Source organism: Artemia franciscana, chromosome 17 (assembly GCF_032884065.1).
Source record: "Artemia franciscana chromosome 17, ASM3288406v1, whole genome shotgun sequence".
NCBI classification, from domain to species: domain Eukaryota; kingdom Metazoa; phylum Arthropoda; class Branchiopoda; order Anostraca; family Artemiidae; genus Artemia; species Artemia franciscana.
The window spans coordinates 28,911,810-28,933,475 of NC_088879.1; the positions used below are offsets into that span (position 1 = coordinate 28,911,810).

Below are 21,666 nucleotides of genomic sequence, written 5' to 3' on the forward strand. Positions count from 1 at the left end.
TAGGTCAACCTAGTTTTCAACAAATATCTACTTGGTTCCTCGTCGAAACAAACTATGATTATTGGAAAAGTCCCCCATTTTTTGACAACCGTCGTACACCGGCTATTCTTTGTCTTAACGAGCAAGGTCAAAAACGAGCAGGTTGGGAAGGAATCTATCGAGCGTTGTCAACAAAACCTGTGTTGAATAAGGTGAATGTTTTTAATTGGTAAAACTCGTTTGGTCATTTTACAAGCTCTTTATGTGCCTTAAAACATGTACACTATTGTGCACTGTAGGTGAAATGTATGGTTATATTCAAGCCCAGGTTTACCAATTAAACAGTTCGTGGCAACGAACTAGTACCCAAAACTCTAAATGCGGAAATTTGATACCAATAGTTACATCAAAAGGATCGAATTTTAATGCTGATTTTAGATATGTAAGTTTCACAAGTTTATTCTTACCTATCGAAAGTTACGAGCCTGAGAAAATTTGCCTTATTTTAGAAAATAGGCGGAACCCCCCCCCCCCCCCCCAAAAAAAAAAAGGTCACAGAATCTTAATGAAAATCACAGCATCAGATTCAGCGTTTTAGTAAACTCTACTGTAGAAGTTTCAAGCTCCTATCTACAAAAATGTGGAATTTGGTATTTTTTGCCAGAAGACGGATCACGGATGCGTGTTTATTTATGTTTACTTATTTATTTATTATTTTTTATTTATTTATTTCTTTTTTTAAAGGGGTGATCGTATCGATGCAGTGGTCCTGGAATGTCGTGAGAGGGTCCATCCCAACGGAAATTAAAAGTTTTAGTGTCCTTTTTAAGTGATCAGAAAAAATGTAGGGCACCTAGGCCCCCTCCCCCGCACATTTTCCCCCAAAGTCACCAGATCAAAATTTTGAGATGTTCATTCTGTTCAGATTAGTCGAAAACCTAATAACTATGTCTTTGAGACGACTTAATCCCCCACAGTCCCCAGGGGAGGGGCTACAAGTTACAAACTCTGACCAGTGTTTACATACAGTAATGGTTATTGGGAAGTGCATAGACGTTTTCAGGGGGATTTTTTGGTTGGGGGGTTGAGGGGAGGGAGCTACGTGGAAGGATATTTCCTTGGAGGAATTAGTCATGGGAGAAGAGAAATCCCAGGAAGGGGGTGCAGGGTTTCTAGCATTATTAAAAAAAAAAAAAAATGAAAAAATAAACACGCAAAAGTTTTTCAGTCGAAAGTAAGGAGCAGCATTAAAACTTAAAACGAACAGCAATTATTACACATATGAAGGGTTTATCTCCTCCTAAATACCTCGCTCTTTACGCTAAAACACTTTTTGTAATTTCAACTATTTATTCTACTGCCTTTGTGATTCAGGGGTCATTCTTAAAGATTTGGGACAAAATTCAAGCTTTTGTGTAAAGAGCGAGGTATTGAAGAGGGGGCGAACCCCCGCATATACGTAATTAAATACACAAATATAGAAGTTCGTTACGTAAGTTAATTCGTAAGGTACATATGTTTGTTACTAACAAAAACGTTTGTAAAAAAAAAATAATTCTAGTTGATTTCTAAGTAACCAAAAATTGGAGGGCAACTAGGCCTCCTCCCCCTCCCCTTTTTTATCAAAATTGTCCGGTCAAAACTATGAGAAAGCCATTTAGCAAAATTAAAATGCAAATTTCGCTTTATTTATTCATGTGCGGTGAGCCAAAATCAAACTATGTATTAATTCAAAAATGTTCAGAAATTAAATAAAAAAAAACAAGTTTTTTTTAACTGCAAGTGAGGAGAGACATTAAAACTTAAAACGAACAGAAATTATTCCGTATGTGAAAGGGGTTGTCCCTTCCTCAGCGCCTCGCTATTTACGCTAATTTTTTTTACTTGTTTTAAAAAGTAGAGTTGTGACAAAGAGTCAAACTTTTTTTTCATTTTTTTTTATTTAATTGGCACAATAAGACCGGCTCTAGGGGCGCGCAATGTCAGAGACGGTAACAAATTGTCACTGAGTGATTTTTTCCTAACAAAAACTGGACTGATATGATTTATCGTCAAGATTCAAGATTTGTATCTAGACTTCTGTACAACACACATAATATATACATATATATATATATATATATATATATATATATATAATAATTTTAGGAAAATAATTTGTGAAGTTGCTATTGGTGTCTTAGGGAAGAAAGTTAGGAACACACTTACGTATATTAGTGAAAATGCTTTATGTTTAGAAGAGAGGAGAAGGGTTTGGTACAAGAACTATCTGAGTGATAGATCATATGAAAATAAGAGGAATGTAAAGAAAGTGGAGACAGAACTAAAATATGAACTAATGAGGTGTGAAGTGGAGACTGTGGATAAAATTACCGAAGATCTGGAAGATGCAGCTAGACGACGGAATAGCAAAATATTGTGTTGGCATGTTAATAAATTGAGAGGGAGCAATCAATCAGGACTTGACCCAATTAAAGATAGGAACGGGGCCGTAATTAATGATAAAGAAGGAGCTAAAGAAATATGGCCAGAACATTTTGAGAATGTGCTAAACCCGGATAGGGCTACAGGATAAAATATAGAGGAAAATGAAATAGTGTTTGACACCTTGGATGTGAAGAAAGATTTGTTAAAAAAACAACTTATTAACGATTTTTTACTTCAAAAGTCATGGAAGCTGACCCCCTGGACTTCCCTCCATGGCCTGACCCCCCTCCAAAAAGACACTTATTAATGGTATTTTATTCCAAACATCACGAGAGCTGACCCCTGGCCCTCCCTCCATAGTCTGACCTTCCTCCCCCAAAAAACAAAATACTTATTAACAATATTTTGTTCCAAAATATTGGGAACTGACCCCTGGCCCTCCCTTCATGGCTTGACCCCAACCTCCCCCTCGAAGAGAACAATTTATCAACGAAGTTTTCTTCCAAAAATCATGGGAATCACAGGTGGATCCAGGTGCCCTCTTATCCTGTTTGATGTCTTTGTTTTACTCTTTTTTAGATTAAATTTTTCAGTTTGGTCAATTATTGGCACCTTTGTCACATTGGGTCCCCCCAAGATTTTGCTCATTGACGGCCTTGTCACATTGGGCCTCCCCCAAGACTTTGCTCTAGATCTGCCTTGATGGGATCTGATCCTGGCCCTTTCTCCATGGTCTGACCCCCCTCCCGAAAAATTGACGAAATTATATTCCCAAAATTATAGGAACTCACCCCTGGCCCTCCATGTACTGACCCAACCCCTTTCCCACTCAAAAAAACAATTTATTAACGATATATTATTCTAAAACCTATGGGAGCTGACCCTCCCCCTCGAAAAGACTTATCATTGATGTATCATGGGAGCTAACCTTCTGGTCCTCCCTCCATGGTCCGATCCTCCCACCCAAAAAAGCAACTTATTAACAACATTTTATTCCAAAATATGAGAGCTGATCCCTGGCCCAATCTCCCCTCAAAATAGCTTATTAACGATTTTTTTTCCAAAAATCATGGGAACTGACCCTTGGTCTTCCCTCAATGACCTGCCCCTTTTCCCCTAAAAAACAACTTAATAACTGTATTTATTCCAAAAATAATGGGAGCTGACCCCTGGCCCTCCGTCCATGGCCCGATCTCCCCCAAAATAGCTTATTAACAATTTTTTATTCCAAACATCATGTGAACTGACCCTTGGTCTTCCCTCAATGACCTGCCCCCTTCCCTTCCAAAATAAAACTTAATAACTGTATTTTATTCCAAAAATCATGAGAACAGGCCCCTGGCCCTCCTTTCACAGCTCGAACTCGCCCCCCCCCAACACACACACAAAGAAAAACGTATTAACGATATTTTGTTCTAAAAATCATGGCAATTCAGTTTAATTTTATTAGATCTTTCTGAGATTTTTCAAAAGACGTATAGTTTTCACTACAAACAAGAGTTTGGTTCCTGTCCGTTTCCCTAACGGTAAAAGCATAAAGTCTGCTGCGTATTTAGCGCTGTACTAAAACGAATTATATTACAATTTTTCTTCTGTACTTGTTATAACATTGAAAATAAAGTGAAAATTGCAGTGAAATAAAATGTTGAGCTGAGGAGTTTTCAGCAATTAATATCATTATATATCAAACATTTAGTTTGATTTTATTAGTTCTTGCAAAGACTGTTTTCAGACACATATAGTTTTGTTTTGAAATTAAGACGCTCAACATGTCTTTTACTAAAAGAAATTTAATAGCTTATTTTTAAACTACTTCCCAGTTTACAAGTAATTACAAACTTTGCACAGAAGCAGAGGTCCTGTGACAATACACGAAGATATATTTGCAGCAAAATAAAAGAATTAAAAAATGATTTAAAATTCAACCCACATTCTAGGCAGAGTTTCAAACTAATTTGCAACCATTAAATGCCCAAAGTTCGGGATTTTATTGCTTGACATATGGTTATAATCACTAAATTAAAAGGATATTGACTACAAGTCTACAAGTATACAAATACAGTTGTAGTAAAATGCAAGTTTCTGAATATGTGTTTTACAAAAATAATCCTCTTTTTTTAAATTCAACGAGCAAGTGAGGAGCCCATGTTCATAAAGCTGGTAATAAACATATTTATTTGTCACTTAAATCTAAAAGGAAAAAAATATAATTGGCTTTTTAACAGTTTATAGAATTCTATTACAAAGTTAAAAGGAATTTTTGCGCACGTACTTTATAGAAACGAGACTTGCACACTTTCGAATGAAAACAATTGAATACTAATAGTAAAAACTTTATAAAAGAAGATAATGGGAAATGTAAATAATTATCGGATAGCTCATTATATATCAAGGCATCAGATAGCTTATTAACATTAAAAATTCCTTTTACTTAAGGTTTATGTTCCCTGTTTCTCTTCCCTGTTCCCGGTTTTTTCTTACCATTTACTTAAGGGTTATGTTCCCTGTTTCTATGAATGTAAAAGAACTTTTTCTGCCTGGCGTTGCCTTTGTACAAGAATCTTCAGTGGGTTGACTGCGACATGGCTGCCGCATGGTGGCAGCCCATGGCTCACGAAATTTGAGCCTTGAGTATTTTGTGTATAACTAGGCCTATTGCTCATTCATATAAGGGTAATTTGCTCCAGTGCCTCTTGGCATGAAGTCTATATATTTTGTTGTATGCATACCTTGCTCAGATATCTAGGCTCAATAAAACTGGCACCTTAAATAGTTTTGAATCAAGGATTTTTTTTCATGCCACCTGCCTTTAAGCGTTAAAATAGAGATGGCTGGACTGCTTCACCCTATATTATGAGCGCAAGAGGCCAACAACAGGCACTTAAATAATTGTCTAAAGGAAAATTTAAAATCTAAGAGAAAAAACGAAAACCTACAACAGTAAACACTGTTCATCCGAGTTCATCCGAAATGCAATGTGACAAGATTTTTTTTTGTGGGGGGACTTCATTGTTACTAATTACTAGTTTCGGCGCAATGGTTCTCCTGTCCTCTTGTGTTTAACATTTTTCGAAGTTATTCCATTATTCCTTCATTTCAATTTTTTGTTAATTAAAAGAGGGCCTTTCCGAAGCCAAGAGCGGGGGGTTAGCAGAAAACAAAAAACCTGTACAAAAGAGTCTTTAAAAGCTGGGGGTTTGGGGGGGGCGGCAGCCCCCCAACTGCCTCTTCTAATTCCTGTACGTTTTAAGGTTCGACTTTGGGACGCAGCCTCTTTAACTCTTTAAGAAAACGAAGTTTTTTTCATATTATTTCTGTACGTTTTTCTACAATCCATGGTGGATGTAATTTAATAATTCCTGTACTCCTCGTACAGGAATTAGGAGAGGAACTTGGGTGGCTGCCGCCCCCCCCCGCTTTTAAATCATTGTATAAAATAGAAAAAAAATAGATAGAATGACCGAAATGTTTCTTTTGCTCATAAGAAGCTAATATTCTGTTATCTCTCAATTGATAAGCTGTCCAGGTGTTATCAAAATTATACACTTTTATTTTGATGTTGTGAAAAAAACCGCCCGTAAGGGACTTGAACCCTTGACCAGAGGATTAAAAGTCCCACGCTCTACCGATTGAGCTAATCACTTGCATGTGTGTAAATATAACTTCTAAATAACTTTTAAAAATTTCAAATTAACATGGGCTTTTATGGAGAGAAATGCGTTAATTAAGTAGCTAATGCGTGGTTTCTGGAAAACAGGGAAGGAGTTATCGGATCGAGCTGAAATTTCGCGGATAAGCTCCTGGGCCGTAGGGGACCTTAACTTGTGAATTTCAGCCCGATCGGACAACGTTAAAAGGGGGGGGGTGGAGTTGGGGGGTCGAAACTTTCGGGGGGTTAAGATTTTGCTACAAAACTTTCTAGGAAAATTACTCGGAGAATTCCACATCGAATGAGTCTTCGTACACCCAGATCCGATGTCGGCTGTGACCTGTAGGTGTCTAGGAAAAAAAAAAGAAAATGAACATTAAGTGGCTATGCGTGGTTTCTGGAAAACAGGGAAGGAGTTATCGGATCGAGCTGAAATTTCACGGATAAGCTCCTGGGCCCTAGGGGACCTTAACTTGTGAATTTCAGCCCGATCGGACAACGTTAAAGGGGGGCTGGGGTTGACGGGTCGAAACTTTCGGCCAGATTTTCCCCATGAAGGAAAAGTTGGAGGGGGATGAAATTTGGCAGGTTTCTTAGTTGGAGCTCGGGCTACAAAACGCATCCCTCCCCATCCCTCTGCGACCACTGGAACCGAAGATCGCTTAACATTGTCGTGGGTCGCCTCTTTATAGAGGCACGAGTGTGCCTCCTTGATTAGAAAACCAATAATTGAAAAATAGAAAGGTAATAATTTAATCAGTTTCTGAAAGTAAAATTGTTGATACTTGTACGAAAAAGGAGTTAAGCTCTCCAGATTTATTGTAAACCGTTTGGTTCTTTTACATGCGCTAAAACCGAATGTGAGATAAGTGAATAATTCACTGGCTAGAAACTACCTTCGTTTGATTTCGTATTTTCTTTAATCATTTTTTTTTCTTTCTTATTTTTTTTGCACATCGTGTGTAGCCAGTGTGGTTTTTGGGAACGTATTTACTAAAACCAAAAACACTTTTTTCGCAGGTCACTACTTATACAACGCTTATGGATGCAAGAAACAATTCTATGGTAACTTACTTGCGAGACTGTCCTGATCCTTGTGCCCCGTGGTGAAAAAACAAAGCGTTTGGTGAGAATAGATAGTGGTGCTTAGATTATATCTCCAATATGTGGCTGTGTTCTTCTCTTAATGCTCAAGACACGTTATAGTCGTACCTATTGCTAAATAAATCTAAGATTTATGGATTGTCGGGGTTCTTCGTTGATTTCAGCGTCATTTTTGTACCACAGAAGGGGAAAACGCACAAGAGTTTCGCTTAAAAATCATACAATTAACACTAGTTTGGCCCCATTTATTTTCTATCAGTACTACGTCTTTGCGTCTTAGGTTAGGTTAATCTTAAAGGTAAGAAAACTGCTCACCCGAGCTTCCATCTTTTCCAATAAAAAAAAAAAAAACTGAGCCTTAAATCTTGCTTCTGAAAGGTCAGCCATAAAATTTGTCCACCAACCCACAACTAATATATGGCGTAGATTATATTGGAGTGGTAGTCGTGTGAAATTTTGTTTTATATACAGGTACGACTATAATATACCTTGGGTATAAATAATTACCCCGGATGCTATTATACTTCGTTCCGTTGTCTGTACGTGTGATTCTCTTCGTTATTATGATTTTTTGTACGCTTAGAACATATTTAGCTCAATGCTTTCGTATTTAGAAATATAACGCACTTTGACAACAGATTGTTTGTTTTCTATAATTTCTTTTTTGTTTGTTTTCAGTTTCGCTACTGGACTGTACCCGAATATTAAGAGTTTCTATTGTCTGAAAGTTTAAAGAAAATCACGGATGTATAACACAGGTTAGGGAATCTGCTAGCTAACAGTTAGAGCAGAAAGAGCAGAAAGTTCTTCGATTATTCGAAGAAGTCAGGAGATTTTTGCATACAGAGCTTGATCAAGGTTTTGTACATACTAATATAAAAGGTCAGATTTAATGATTCTGTTACACTATTGGTGCTAGGAATACGGCATTTGAGAGCAGTATTAAAGGTGTTAGGAAGAAAATAGGCTATTCAAATTCTGAAAGTTAGTACTTAAGAAAAGAAAACCTGGGTCAGTTCATGGCATTTTATGATTATTATTATTATTATGTATTTTTCACCCACACTATACAATAGTATTATGCGTGGAGTAAAACAGAAGAAACATATAAAAAGAAAATGCAAATAAAAATAAAAAACATATAGGAACCATTTACAGGGTAACCCATAAAAAAATTAAAAAAATTGGAGGAAAAACAAATATAAAAAGAGGGAAAAAGAGAAAAAAAATTCACAATTCGAATAATACAATTAGATGATGTTATGAAGAAATAAGGACGCAAGCAGTCTTTGAGAGCTCTCTGTGCAGTAATTCCTTGTTCAACTGTAATAGCAGGAACATCTTTTTTTAATGAAATCCTGGTTTTTCGTCGAAAAACTGTCGAAAAACCTGTTGTTTTTTCGTGGAAGAAACAAAGGTTTACAAAATCTAAAATAATGAATCCGGATTCTTTTTAATTCTTTTTTCTTAAGAAGTGGACAAATTACAGAAGCAAAAAGGATTGAGTGGTCACAAAAATATTGAGTAGTACTTCAGTTTGACTTCAAATTACCTTCAATTTTCATTTTGCTCCAGTTTGATTTGTTGTTTATTGTGAATTACTTAAATTACAAAATTCTGTATCCTTCAACTTATCATGCTTACAACAAAGAAACCATAATTGTCAACCGTATTTATACGTTCTTGTATAGTTAATATTATTTCCATATGCATTACTGGTAACTACGTATTGAAAAGTATTTTCGAAATATTCAGATCATGAAAATTTTCTGTGAGAAATTAAATAATCGAATATTTAATTTACAAATAAATTTATGGCTTATCAACTGCGAAGCTAAGAACAACGTTTCTCTGTCTGACTCTTCTAGCACCCTGAACTCGCAAAACCTGTAAAAGTTTATTAGTGTTGCTCCCACTTCACCTCGAATGTTCAAATCATCAGCATAATCAAAAGTCAGGAAAGTTTTTCCTCTCCATTTGATTCTGTGGTCTCCAATTGCCTTTCCTGTGCTCCTTCAAAATTATCCATATAAAGGGGGATAGAACACAACCCTGATTAATTCCTGATTTAATACAAAACCAGCTGCTAACCTCATTTCCTACCTTAACCGCAGCAGTGTTATCCTCGTACATATCACTAATCATTTTAATGTATTCTCTGGCATACCATAGAAGAATAAGATCTTTGCTAAGGCTCTTCTATCAACAAAATCGAACGCTTGGTCATAATCTACAAAACTGAGGTCCAAAAGTGTTTGACAACTTAGGCACTTCTTAGTTATTAACTTAAGAGTAAAAATTTGGTCGACAAATCTTCTACCTTTTCTAAGACCGCACAGCTCTTCTCTTAAAACTTTGTCTACAGCATCTCTCAGTTTAAAAAGTATCATATTACTAAGTAACTTGCTACCTACAGAAACCAGACTATTGCGTCGATAATTATGACACTCACTCTTATCCCCTTTCTTATACAATGGTTTAATTAAGGTTTTCATAAAATCGTTAGGTACTTCCCCTTTTTCAAAATCATATTCGTAATCTTCAGTAATTTATTTTCAACCTCAGAGCCACCATATTTAAGAAACTCATTTACCACACTATCGGCACTTGAAGGTTAATTATTTCTGAAACCTTTTAGTACTGTCGCTAATTCTTCCTCGCAAAAAAATCTTCCTTCACATCCAAGGTATTACAAACTTTTTCATTTTCCTCTATATCTTTTCCTGCAACTGTATCTCGGTTCATCACATTCTCAAAATGTTAAGCTCATCTGTCTTCAACTCTTTCCTTATCACTAACTGTAGCCCCGTTCCTATCGTTAACTGGGACAAGTCCGGATAGACTACTCCCTCTCAATTTTAAAAACATGCCAGTTCAATATTTTACTATTATGCCGTCTAGCTGCATCATCCAGATCCTCGGTAATTTTATCCATGGCCTCCACTTCATACTTCCTTAGTTCATATTTTAATGTTTTCTCCACTTTCTTTATATTCCTTGTGTTTCCATATTATCTATCACTCAGATAATTCTTGTACAAACCCATTCTCCTCTCTATTAAAGATAAAGCTTTTTCACTAATATTCCTAGCTGCAGTCTTGACTTTCTTCCTTAAGACACCATCAGCAACTTCACAAATTGTTTTTCGAAAATTAATCCAACCATCTTCCACATTGTCGAATTTTGAACTTTCAAGTAAGTGTAATGTTCAATTGTTCCTGGAAAGTTTTCCAAATATATATATATATATATATATATATATATATATATATATATATATATATATATATATATATATATATATATATATATATATATATATATATATATATTCATATATATGAAAAAATTTCCGATATTCATTGATTATAAAACACTGTCAAATTTATTAAACACTTCCGCTGCTTGGTGTTACAGTAAAAACAAATTTTGTGCGTGTCGTGGTACGATGTCGACGTCGGAACCGATATATGGACATTTCTGTTCGTTTCCATCTTTTTCAACCATCTACCTTTTATCAACTGCTTTTTTAGCCATCTACCTTTTTTCAACTGCTTTTTCAACCATTTGCTTTTTACACCTGCTTTTTCAGCCATTTCTAGCGTAAATTTGAAGTTCTAGGGGGGGTCAGCTGCCCAATTTCCTCCGTCCGTATGCCCTATGTATGTAGATTATCTATGAACATAGATTACTTATATTCACGACAATCTGTGCGCCAAAATTCGCTTTACTTGTAATTTTTTTTTATTGAAGTTTTTAAAATTTTGTTTGAAATGGGTGCCTTTGGGTGAGAATGGAGGACTTCATCGAACGAAATAGGAATAGGTCAGAAGGAAGGTAAGAATATAAAGCAAGCAAACTCAAATTTCATGGGATGGAGCAAAGTGATGTGTCCAAGAAGTTGGGTCGTGAAGTGAGCGTGGCTATATTAGCCTTAGGCTAATTGGTGCAACAATGAGTTGTAATTAGTAATAAATGGATATTTGAGGCTGAATTCTTGTACTTATCATCAAGGATGAAGAGAGTGATTTATATTTATTTTCTTGCCGAGCTGTTTGAATCTCCACCAGTGATTGTCTTATGTCTAAGAATTTGTTAGGGCTCTAGAAATTCTTACTAAATTACATACCTTTGGATGAATGGGAATTATGCAAATATATTCTTCTATTTTTCGACTAAAGATTAGATTTGTACGTTAAACTGAAAGCTTTTCTAAAATGGATAAGTTTTTCCTCTTAAGATAAAAGGTTTTTTTCTAGGAAGACTTCCATAGATATTCCTTGTAACTTGCCGTGTGTCAGGAAATGGTAAACGTATTTCACGAAATACTGTCTCTGAACTTAGTCTATAAGTATCTGTCTGTGGAACGACTCTACTTAGCTCTTAGTGCATACAAATTATGTACATTTTAGACATTCCGTAATCTTTCTGTTTGTGTGTAACCAGGTTCCAGGAAATAGTAAAAAAAAATTAATCCGGAAGTACTGTCGCCTAACTTAGCCTTGAAGTGTCTGCAGAACGATTCTACTTGTTGCTTAGTATTATAAGAATGTCCACGAATTCTGTGTTGTTTTTTTTTAATTATCACAATCTTTTCTTGTACTTTCATGCATATAGTGTGTGCGTTTTTACTTTACATCCAACTAGTTCAGCTGCTAAACTGATTATTTAAACAACCAAGCCAATTGAAAAGGAAGATGCACTGATGAGTTTTATTCAGTTGTGCCAACTATCTGATGGAAAAAGTATCCTGCAGTTTTTTCGGGAGTTAGCTTATGTAAATAATATTTTCATAAAAAAAGAAAAAAAAAGGTAAAGAATACGACACTAGGCTCTTAAAGTCCAAACTGGCGGTGCTGATCTCCGTCTCAAGGCCCTTCAACCAGGAAGTGCAATGGGAAATGGGGGCTAGCCATCCTGTGCTTTCGCACAACCTTCCTGTTTACCTTCCCCAGATTTCTCCAGGCTACCTATTTAGAGCTGGTTCGGCTCTGGTTGAGCTTAAATTGTCATCTCACTGACCCCTGTGCCAAACCAAATAAGTGTTGACTCCAGGAATCGAACCCTCACCCTTCGGACAAAGGATTAAGTCCTGCGCCCCATCCACTTGGCTAATGTTTCCATATGATAACACTGATAAACCCTAATCCAAGTGTCTATTTTGACATAACAAGGGAAATTGAAATGGAAGATACATATCAGAAATTTAATTAAACTGGACATTCATCTGATGGATAATGTCCCCAGAAATTTTTTGGGCAAGCTTATGCGCTTGAATATGAATAATGTTTGATTTAAAAAAAAAACTGATCAACAATTGTCTAAGTGGATGATTTAACTTAGGGACGAAAATTGAAGTGAAAAGTATATCTCGAGATCTTATAAATTCTACCAATCATATGATGGAAAAATTGCTGGAATTTTTCTTGGGGTAAGTTTATGTGTGTGAATGTGGTTTGAACGACTTTGACAACCCTTTTCTAAGTGTATGATTTAATGCAGAATGAAATGGAAACTATGTCTGTGAGTTTTATTAAATTGTGGCAATCATCTTATGGAAAACGATGCCTTGGAATCTTTTGGGGTAAGCTTACGTGTTTGAATGTTAATAATGTTTTGATATGACAGCTCTGACGAACCCTTATCCAAAGGACATTATTTCAGGTAAAAAGGAAAATTTAAAGGAAACATTTATTTTCAAGCTTTTTTAAATTGTTCCAATTACCTAATGAAAAAAAGATTCCCGAAAAATTTTGGGGTAAACTTGTGAGTTAGAATATGGATTTTTCCGACTGGAAAAATCGTACTTTTTCCGATGGAGCTAGTCTATTGGGTTAAATAATGTATTTATGGGACTATAGGATATTTAAGAAGATATTACAGACACGAGAGCTGTTTATCAAATAGTTTCTTTTCAGTTTTATTGTGGGACGCATATTATGATGTAAAAACAATTATAGAAAATATTTTAACACTAAAAACCCTTTTTTCGCGCTTCATAGGACGTATCTAGGTAATTGTCATCCACCCACAAAATGAAAAATTGTCTGGGATATAAGATCTTACCTAAAAGTACATGATTTTTTTATTATATAGAAATGATATGAGGTAAGAAGCATCTAGCCTCACAATTTAAAAAATTTGGAGATGGACTTCCTTAGCAGATGTAATTGTTTTTTCCTGTACATAAATTCTGCAGCCTTTAGGTTTTTTGAAAGCTTTTAGTGTTTAAATATATGAAGCCTCAATGTAAGCATTGATGACCTTTAAAATTGTAAAAATAGCTCAAAGCATGTAGCTCAATTTAATCTCTATGTTCCGTTGTAAAGTAGTCGGTCAACAGCCCTGATATTTTATATGCTTGTAGAGACTTATGTATGCCGGAAATACTGAAATATTCACGTAGAGGAGAAGGGAGGGGTACCTAGGGCCTTTAGGTTATTTACTGGTGTTTCTTTAATGCTGTTTTATATCTATTAATCAGCTTTGGGCCTTATAAAATATTACCTAAGGACTTTCACAATTCAACAAAATTAAGATTCATTAAAAAAAACTATTAATTGAGATAAATATAATAAAAGTAAAAGCGTTATATATTTCTTCGCAATGGAAATTTAACTTTCCTAGCAGGTGTTCTTGAGTTTCTAAAAGGCCTGCTATTTTCTTCTCCTATAGCTGCTTGACTTTGAGCCATTCTTTCCCGTTTCTTCATAAGCAACAATTCCTTGATAGCGCGAAGATTTTTTGGCGTTAGCTGATGGAGACGGAGCAATGGTTTATCATCTAGAAAACAAAGTTTGCTGATAACTAGAATATTTATTTCATCTCGGCTTCAGTTTGTTCAAGCCCTCTCTCTTCAGGACTGTAATATGTTGCTTGGCGTTTCATAATAACATAGCTCTTGTCTTATTTCTATTTATCTATGCTGAAACACTCGCGTTTAACTTGGTTTAAAAATTACAAGTTATCATTTATGATATCTGTTCATCAGGGGATTGTTTGGAGGTTTATTTTTATTAGTGACTATGTAGTTTTATACATACAAAGTACTCATTCCCAAATACCATTAGACCCAATAGTTTTTAGATATATCCATGTACTAAATTAAAACTCATATTTGGGCAGATATTTGAATTCTTGGTGGATTTTGCATTTCACTCATAGAATCCACCTTGTTTTGTTTTTATTTATTTATTTTTATTTACTAGAAATTTCATTTTTACTTTAAGTCTATCATGCTTATCGCTGCAAATCGGTTGCGCAAGTCTTTACTAGTTTCGCTTAACAATATATGCAAATATTCAAACTTTTTATGGCATTTTTTCTTAAGCTCGTTAAAATTGCCTCGGAATTGGCAAACTGTAACAATTGATGTTTGGTGACTTTAGTATTCTGACCTTATTTTGCTCACAATTGCAAATTTAGATAATCGAGGTAATGTTACACGGTTGTCATCTCTTGTGATTCACAGACTAGTTTTGACGATTATGGAATAATCGATTCCTTTATGTCGATCGAACTTCCCCATCTTCAATTCTTAAAAGGCAGTAATTTATCCGATTCTATTGAAAAGGCAAAACAAGACAGAAAATTAGCAGGTTTACCCTCTTAATAATTTTTCTTCAGTTTGATGTTTTTCGGACGTTTTGTCTAGAAACTTTTCTCTAGCTGTTTGCAGTCTTGCTATGCAGTCGACATTATATTTTTCAACGTTACATAAACTGAACTTATCACCAGGACCGTCACGTATGGGGGATGGGTGACGCCCCCCAAAGTTTTTGGTCACTCGGTAAAAAAAAAGTCGGTAACATTCTTTGTTCGGTTCAATAAAGACCACGAAAACACTGATGTGTCATCTACAGAAATTTCGAACTTGGTCGGTAAACGCAACAGTTTTATCGACTCCTGCCGAGATTTTACCGTTGGGGCCAGAATTTTCCATTTGGTTGAACAAACAGCATTAAATAGTGACATTATATGTACCGGAATCTGGATCTCGGTTGGTAAATGCAGCGGTTTTACCGACTCGTGCAGTGATTTTACGTATTGCATTCGAAATGGACATTATCCTAATTTTTGACAAAATAGTCAGTAAAAATGACCAGCCAGCTGGTAAAATCTCTTGCTCCCCCTCCAAAAAAAATTGGCTAGTAACGACACTGGTTATCACTGAGCATTTCTATTTCTTTACTTTTCAATATGGGTAAATTTAGCAGAAGCGTCAAAGTTCAGAGCTTATTTATTCCACAAACATTTGAAAAAAGAAAAATTCACCATAACAATGAGCCAGTTATGTTTACGATTTTTCTTTGTCAATAAGAAACAATATTTTATTGTTTCCAGTCAGTAGGTGTGTTGAATTTGCTAAAGTACATCAGTAAATTGTGATTTCAACAAAACCGGGATACTTGGCTGTGTTAATTCATGGATATCAATTTTTGGCTATTTTATTTTACGACGTGGTATTCAAGGTAGGGAGGGGGAAATGATCATTATTAAAACAACGTCATTTACCTAAATTGACCTAACCGGGCTCAAATCGAAGAAGCGTAAGAACTCAAAAATTACATTATTGACCAATGACCATTTTTATTTTTTATTTTTTATTGTAATAATCTTGTATTCTTGAATTTATTAAAATTCTACAAAAATGCCGATAATTTTTCGAGAAAAGCTGCTCACCTTTTCGCCGACAAAATAAAATGAGAATAAAGCTGACTTCTTTTGATACTAAATTAAAAAAAAAAAAAACTAGTTTTTTCAACTGAAAGTAAGGAGCATTATTAAAACTTAAAATGAACAGAAATTATTAAGTATATGAAAAGGATTGCCTCCTCCCCAGCACCTCGCTCTTCACGCTTAAGTTTCTTGGTACTTTTAAAAAAAGCATCTTATTGTTCTAATTAAGCGACTTCTGTGTTTCAGGAGTGACTATTAAATAATTGGAACAATATTTAATCTTTAGCATTAAAATCGAGGTGCTGAGGATAGGACAACCCCCCATCATATACGTAATAATTTATGTTCGTTTTAAGTTTTAATGTTGCTCCTTACTTTCAGTTGAAAAAACTTTTTTTTATTTAATTTTTGATCGTTTTTTTAAATAATGCCGGGAAATCTCGCTCCACCTCTACGACCTCGCTTCCTACAAAATGATCCTGTAGACAATTCAATCCCGGGGATAATTTACCACGGGTAAATACCCTTAACATCTCCACACTTAAAATTGAGTCTGCAAGGCTAAAGTAGGACAAATAAAAAGAATTCCGTATAGGAATTCTGGCAAATTCCCACAGTGTAAAAAATATACCCCGAAAAGTTTACCTCCCGGAAAATTCCCTCCCCATGGATAATTCTCTTCGTGGAAATTCTTCCCAGCAGAATTTTTACCCATATATACTTTCCAGTAACTAACTTTCACACTTGCGCACTTTCCAATAACTAACACTGCGGATACAATGGGCAAATTTTAAAACTTAAAAGACCTTTCCCCAGGGGCTGTGGGGATCATGTTATCTCAAAAGGCACAGCTATTGATCTATCTATTATGCTGAAAAAAATGGCTATCTCCAAATTTCGATTTGACGATTTGAGGGGGGGGAAGTGATGTGGGAGGTGGGGCTAGTTGTCGTTCAATCTTTTTGATCACTTAACAAGGGCAGTAAAACTTTAAATTTCCATACAGAAGAGCCTTTCTCGATGTTTTAAGACCTTTGGGTCGAAGTGATCATCCCTAAAAAAAAAAAAAAAATAACAACAAATAAACAAACATACGTGATCTTTCTTCTGGCAAAAAATACAAAATTCCTCATTTTCGCCGATAGAGCTGGAAACCTCTATGATAGGGTTCTCAAATACGCTGAATCTGATTGTGTGAGTTTCATTACTTAATTTAAACTAATTCATTGAAAATTAATCATTTTTCGTCAAAGGCTTTTAGCCTTTGACGGGTAACACTAAACTTAACAAATCATATATATTTGGAATCAATATAATAAGCTGATGCTTTTGATATATCTATTGATATCAAAATTCCGTTTTTAGAGTTTTGGTTACTATTAAGCCGTGTCGTTCCATACTTACAGTTCGTTACCACGAACTCTTTGATTATTCATTCAAACTTATCTTTTGTACCTTTCCGAATGTCTACTATAATCAGATCACACGATGGAGTATAATAGAGACCTTATATACCAGTTTATGGAATATTATAAATGCTTTGCATTTATAGTCTTTAGAACTTACATAAACTCTCCCTTCTAAACTTTTTAAAACGACAAAGAAATATTATTCTAATACTACTAACCGAACGTGAAAAAGCTTTGAAATTTGATTTTGTTTAAATGGTTGAAATCAGTTTCAAAGCTAACTTTTTCATTTATTGTCAACTTTTTTTTTAAAGGGCACATAATTCTTTTTTAAAGGGCATGGAAAATATTGTGCCGATGTTGCAAAATAAAATGGTGGACCGTGCGGGGAAAAATAGATGAATGAGAAGATTTTAAAGGATTTAGCTGAAAACTGATAAAGCCTAAATTAAACACACTTATGAAGAGCATTTAATAAACTTATCCTGATTAAAATGAAATAAGAATTGTGTTGCTATTGTAGCTAGCTTAGAAAGGGAACGTTTTTGTAAGATTACTCTTTCTTTGTCACATCTAATTTGATTCTAATTTGTGGTGTCTAAAATTTCTCTAGGTCTTTTAACGATTTTTATAGCTTGCCTTAAAGCACAAGTTAATCTCCATTCACTTTGTGATAGGCTTTCAATTACTTTAGGCTAACCTATCCTGAGGATATACTATTTCCTTTCAAATCAATAGTGCCTCTTTCCATTGCAAGTAAAAGAAAACATTCTTTATATCCTATCAAGAATTATCTGCTTGCAAATAGCTCCCTATCTTTTTCATGCAAGTGTCGGATTTATCGAGTAGAAACATTAAATGACAAAAAGTTAGGAGGAAAATATTTTGATTTGTTTGTAGAGGAAAACAGTGATTTATTGGATTAATTATCATTTCTAAAGAAATCATGAGTTTAGTTTACTGGTTTAGCAGTTTTTTATATACGAAAATTCTTCCATAGGCAATTTTTGGGCCAAGGTGTAAAATTATATACGAAAATATCCTGTATTTACATTTATATATATATATATATATATATATATATATATATATATATATATATACTAGCTGTTGGGGTGGCGCTTCGCGCCACCCCAACACCTAGTTGGTGGGGGCGCTTCGCGCCCCCCCCAAGCCCCCCCGCGCGCGTAAGTCGTTACGCGCCATAATAGTTACGCGCCATTGTAGTTGTGTCCCTATGTCCCACCTGTGAATATAGATAGATATATATATATATGGTTTTAACTACGTAAAACTTGCGAATATACAACATTCTTTGCTGTCCCATTGTCTTTGCATATAAATAGATTGTCAGGTTTACCGACTCTTGAACATGCAACATATAATGGTCCATGGGAAAACAATCTGTATTCAGATCTATACCTCATGATTCTAATGATTGCCCTTGAGCTTTGTTGATGGTGATTGCTAATCGACCATTCCCTGTCCCGGTGTCCCGGTCGTCATTTACATCCCCCTGTTTCCTCCGGTGTCCCCGTTGTAGTTGTGTCCCTGTGTCCCGGTCGTCATTTATATTCCCTGTGTCCCGGTCGTCATTTGTATCCCGGTGTCCCGGTCTGTATATACATTCGTTTTTTAGTTTTGTTTTTCTCCTTTATTTTTTTCCTTTTTTTTTCTTTTTTAGCTTATTTAGATTTTTTAGTTTTTTTATTAGTTTTTAGTTTTTTTTTCTTTTTAGTTTTTTTGTCCCGGTCGTCATTTATATCCCCCTGTTTCCCCCGGTGTCCCCGTTGTAGTTGTGTCCCTGTGTCCCGGTCGTCATTTATATTCCCTGTGTCCCGGTCGTCATTTGTATCCCGGTGTACCGGTCTGTATATACATTCGTTTTTTAGTTTTGTTTTTCTCCTTTATTTTTTTCCTTTTTTTTTCTTTTTTAGTTTATTTAGATTTTTAGATTTTTTAGTTTTTTTATTAGTTTTTAGTTTTTTTTTCTTTTTAGTTTTTTTGTAGTTTTTACCTTCTTTTTAGTTTTGTTAATTTTTTTTTACTTATGTCCTGGTCGTCATTTATACTCCCTATGTCCCGGTGCTTTGTCCTGGTCGTCATTTATACTCCCTGTGTCCCGGTGCTTTGTTGATTGCTAATCGAACATTCCTTTTGTCCTGGTCGCTTTCTCTTTGAGTGTCGTCATTTATTAGTTTTTTCCTTTTTTTCTTTTTAGTTTTTTATTGGTTTTTACCTTTATTTTAGCTTATTTTTCAGTTTTTTCCTTTTTTTTAGTTTTTTTTTCTTTTTTATTTTTTTTTAGTTTTTTACCTTTTTTTAGTTTTTTTAGTTTTTTTAGTTTTTTAGCTTTTTTACTTTTTTTATTAGTTTTTAGTTTTTTTTTGTAGTTTTTGCCTTTTTTTAGTTTTTTCAGTTTTTTTTTTAGTTTTTTATTGGTTTTTACCTTTATAGTTTTTTTAGTTTTTTAGCTTTTTTATTTTTTTTATTAGTTTTTAGTTTTTTTTGTATTTTTTGCCTTTTTTTAGTTTTTTCAGTTTTGACGTCACCTGATCCAGTTTTTTCAGGTGACGTCACCTGACACATCCATCCACACATCCACAGACAGACAACTTATTTTTATATATATAGATAGATAAATAAGTTGTCTGTGTGTGTGTGTGTGTGTGTCGAGTGACGTCATGTTTGTGTGTCGACTGACGTCATGAAGTTAGTTGTCGTCATGTTTGTTATGACGATGACGTCATTAAAGGTATTTAAGACATTCGTTCACGGAAAAATGTTTAATTGTAAAATGACTGAAGAACCTACAATGGCAACAGCCGAGGAAGCTGCTCAAAGAGTCTATGCCAAAAAACTTGCTGCTGATAGAGAAAGTAAGAAAAGAAAGCGTGCCGAGGAATCACAAGAGCAGCAAGAAAACAGGCTTGCGGCTGATAGAGAAAGTAAGAAAAGAAAGCGTGCCGAGGAATCACAAGAACAGCAAGAAAACAGGCTTGCGGCTAAAGAACGTAAAACCGCGCAGAAAATCCACCTGGACAGCGAGAGTCAAAACATATCGAAACTGAAAATGATAGCGATGATGATTGGGTTTGGGATTTTGACTTGGATAAGGTCATCAATGCCTACCAGATTTAAGTTAAAAAAAACAAAGGTTAGGCGATGTATACTTCTTAGTGACGCTGAAAAATAAAGAAGAAAAAGGAAACTGAAAAAAGAAAAAAGGTAAAAAACTAAAAAAAACTAAAAAGAAAAAAACACTCAAAGAGAAATTACAGACCGGGACACAAATGACGACCGAGACAGAGGGAATATAAATGACGATCAGGAACCTCAAAGAGAAATTACAGACTGGGACACCTGGACACAAATCACGACCGGGACACAGGGAATATATATAAAGACCGGGACACAGGGACAGAACTACAACGGGGACGCCGGGGGCACAGGCGGGATATATAGATGACGACCGGGACACAGGGATTGTTCGAATAGAAATTACAGACCGGGACACCGGGACACAAATGACGACCGGGACACCGGGACACAGGGAATATAAATGACGACCGGGACACTCAAAGAGAAATTACAAACTGGGACACCGGGACACAAATGACGACCGGGACACAGGGAATATAAATGACGACCGGGACACAGGGACACATCATTAGAATAATGAGGTATAGATCTGAATACGGATTGTTTTTCCCATGGACAATTATATGTTGCATGTTCAAGAGTCAGTAAACCCGACAATCTATTTATATGCACAGACAATGGGACAGCGAAGAATGTTGTATATTCGCATGTTTTACGTAGTTAAAAACATATATTTATATCTATCTCTATTCACAAGTGGGACACAGGGACACAACTACAATAGCGTGTAACTAATATGGCGCGTAACGACTTACCCGCGCGGGGGGCTTGGGGGGCGCGAAGCGCCCCACCAACTAAGTGTTGGGGTGGCGCTTCGCGCCACCCCAAAAGCTAGTATATATATATATATATATATATATATATATATATATATATATATATATATATATATATATATATATATATATATATATATATATCCCGAAATGTTTGTTTGACTCGTTGAAACATTGTTAAAGTATTATTCTTTTTAATCCGCATCGAAAAAAAAATCCTGTATACGTTCTTGGACAGGATGTACAAAATTTAAAAAACGAGACTGAGATTGTGCCTAAAATTTTTTGAATAGTATTTTCTATTCCTAAATTTACGGCGCCAAATGCATTTGAATATTCGATTTGCCACTAGTCTTTAACATAGTTCTAGCAAGAAGTAGCTTAATTCATCGTGTAAAAAAAAACACGCTGTTTATATTCTTTCAACCCAAAACATAGGGCTCGAGAAATTTGAAAAATACTTAGTCTAGCTTGTTTTTTC

General features: G+C 35.2%; 1 protein-coding gene and 1 long non-coding RNA gene across 2 annotated transcripts in view; one reads left to right on the forward strand and one right to left on the reverse strand.

Annotated features, from left to right (window-relative positions):
• Window positions 1-6: 6 nt before the first annotated feature.
• LOC136038115 (uncharacterized) lies at window positions 7-7,798 on the forward strand. The gene is made up of 2 exons (XR_010620130.1): window positions 7-191; window positions 7,076-7,798. It is a non-coding gene; the product is annotated as an uncharacterized LOC136038115 (long non-coding RNA).
• Window positions 7,799-13,698: 5,900 nt separating this feature from the next.
• LOC136038116 (AP2/ERF domain-containing protein PFD0985w-like) overlaps window positions 13,699-21,666 on the reverse strand; it is a 32,719-nt gene continuing 24,751 nt past the window's right edge. The window contains exon 4 of the mRNA XM_065721136.1: window positions 13,699-13,942. Within this exon, the coding sequence (XP_065577208.1) occupies window positions 13,749-13,942 (194 nt within the window). The 3' untranslated portion in view covers window positions 13,699-13,748. The remainder of the gene's footprint in view (window positions 13,943-21,666) is intronic.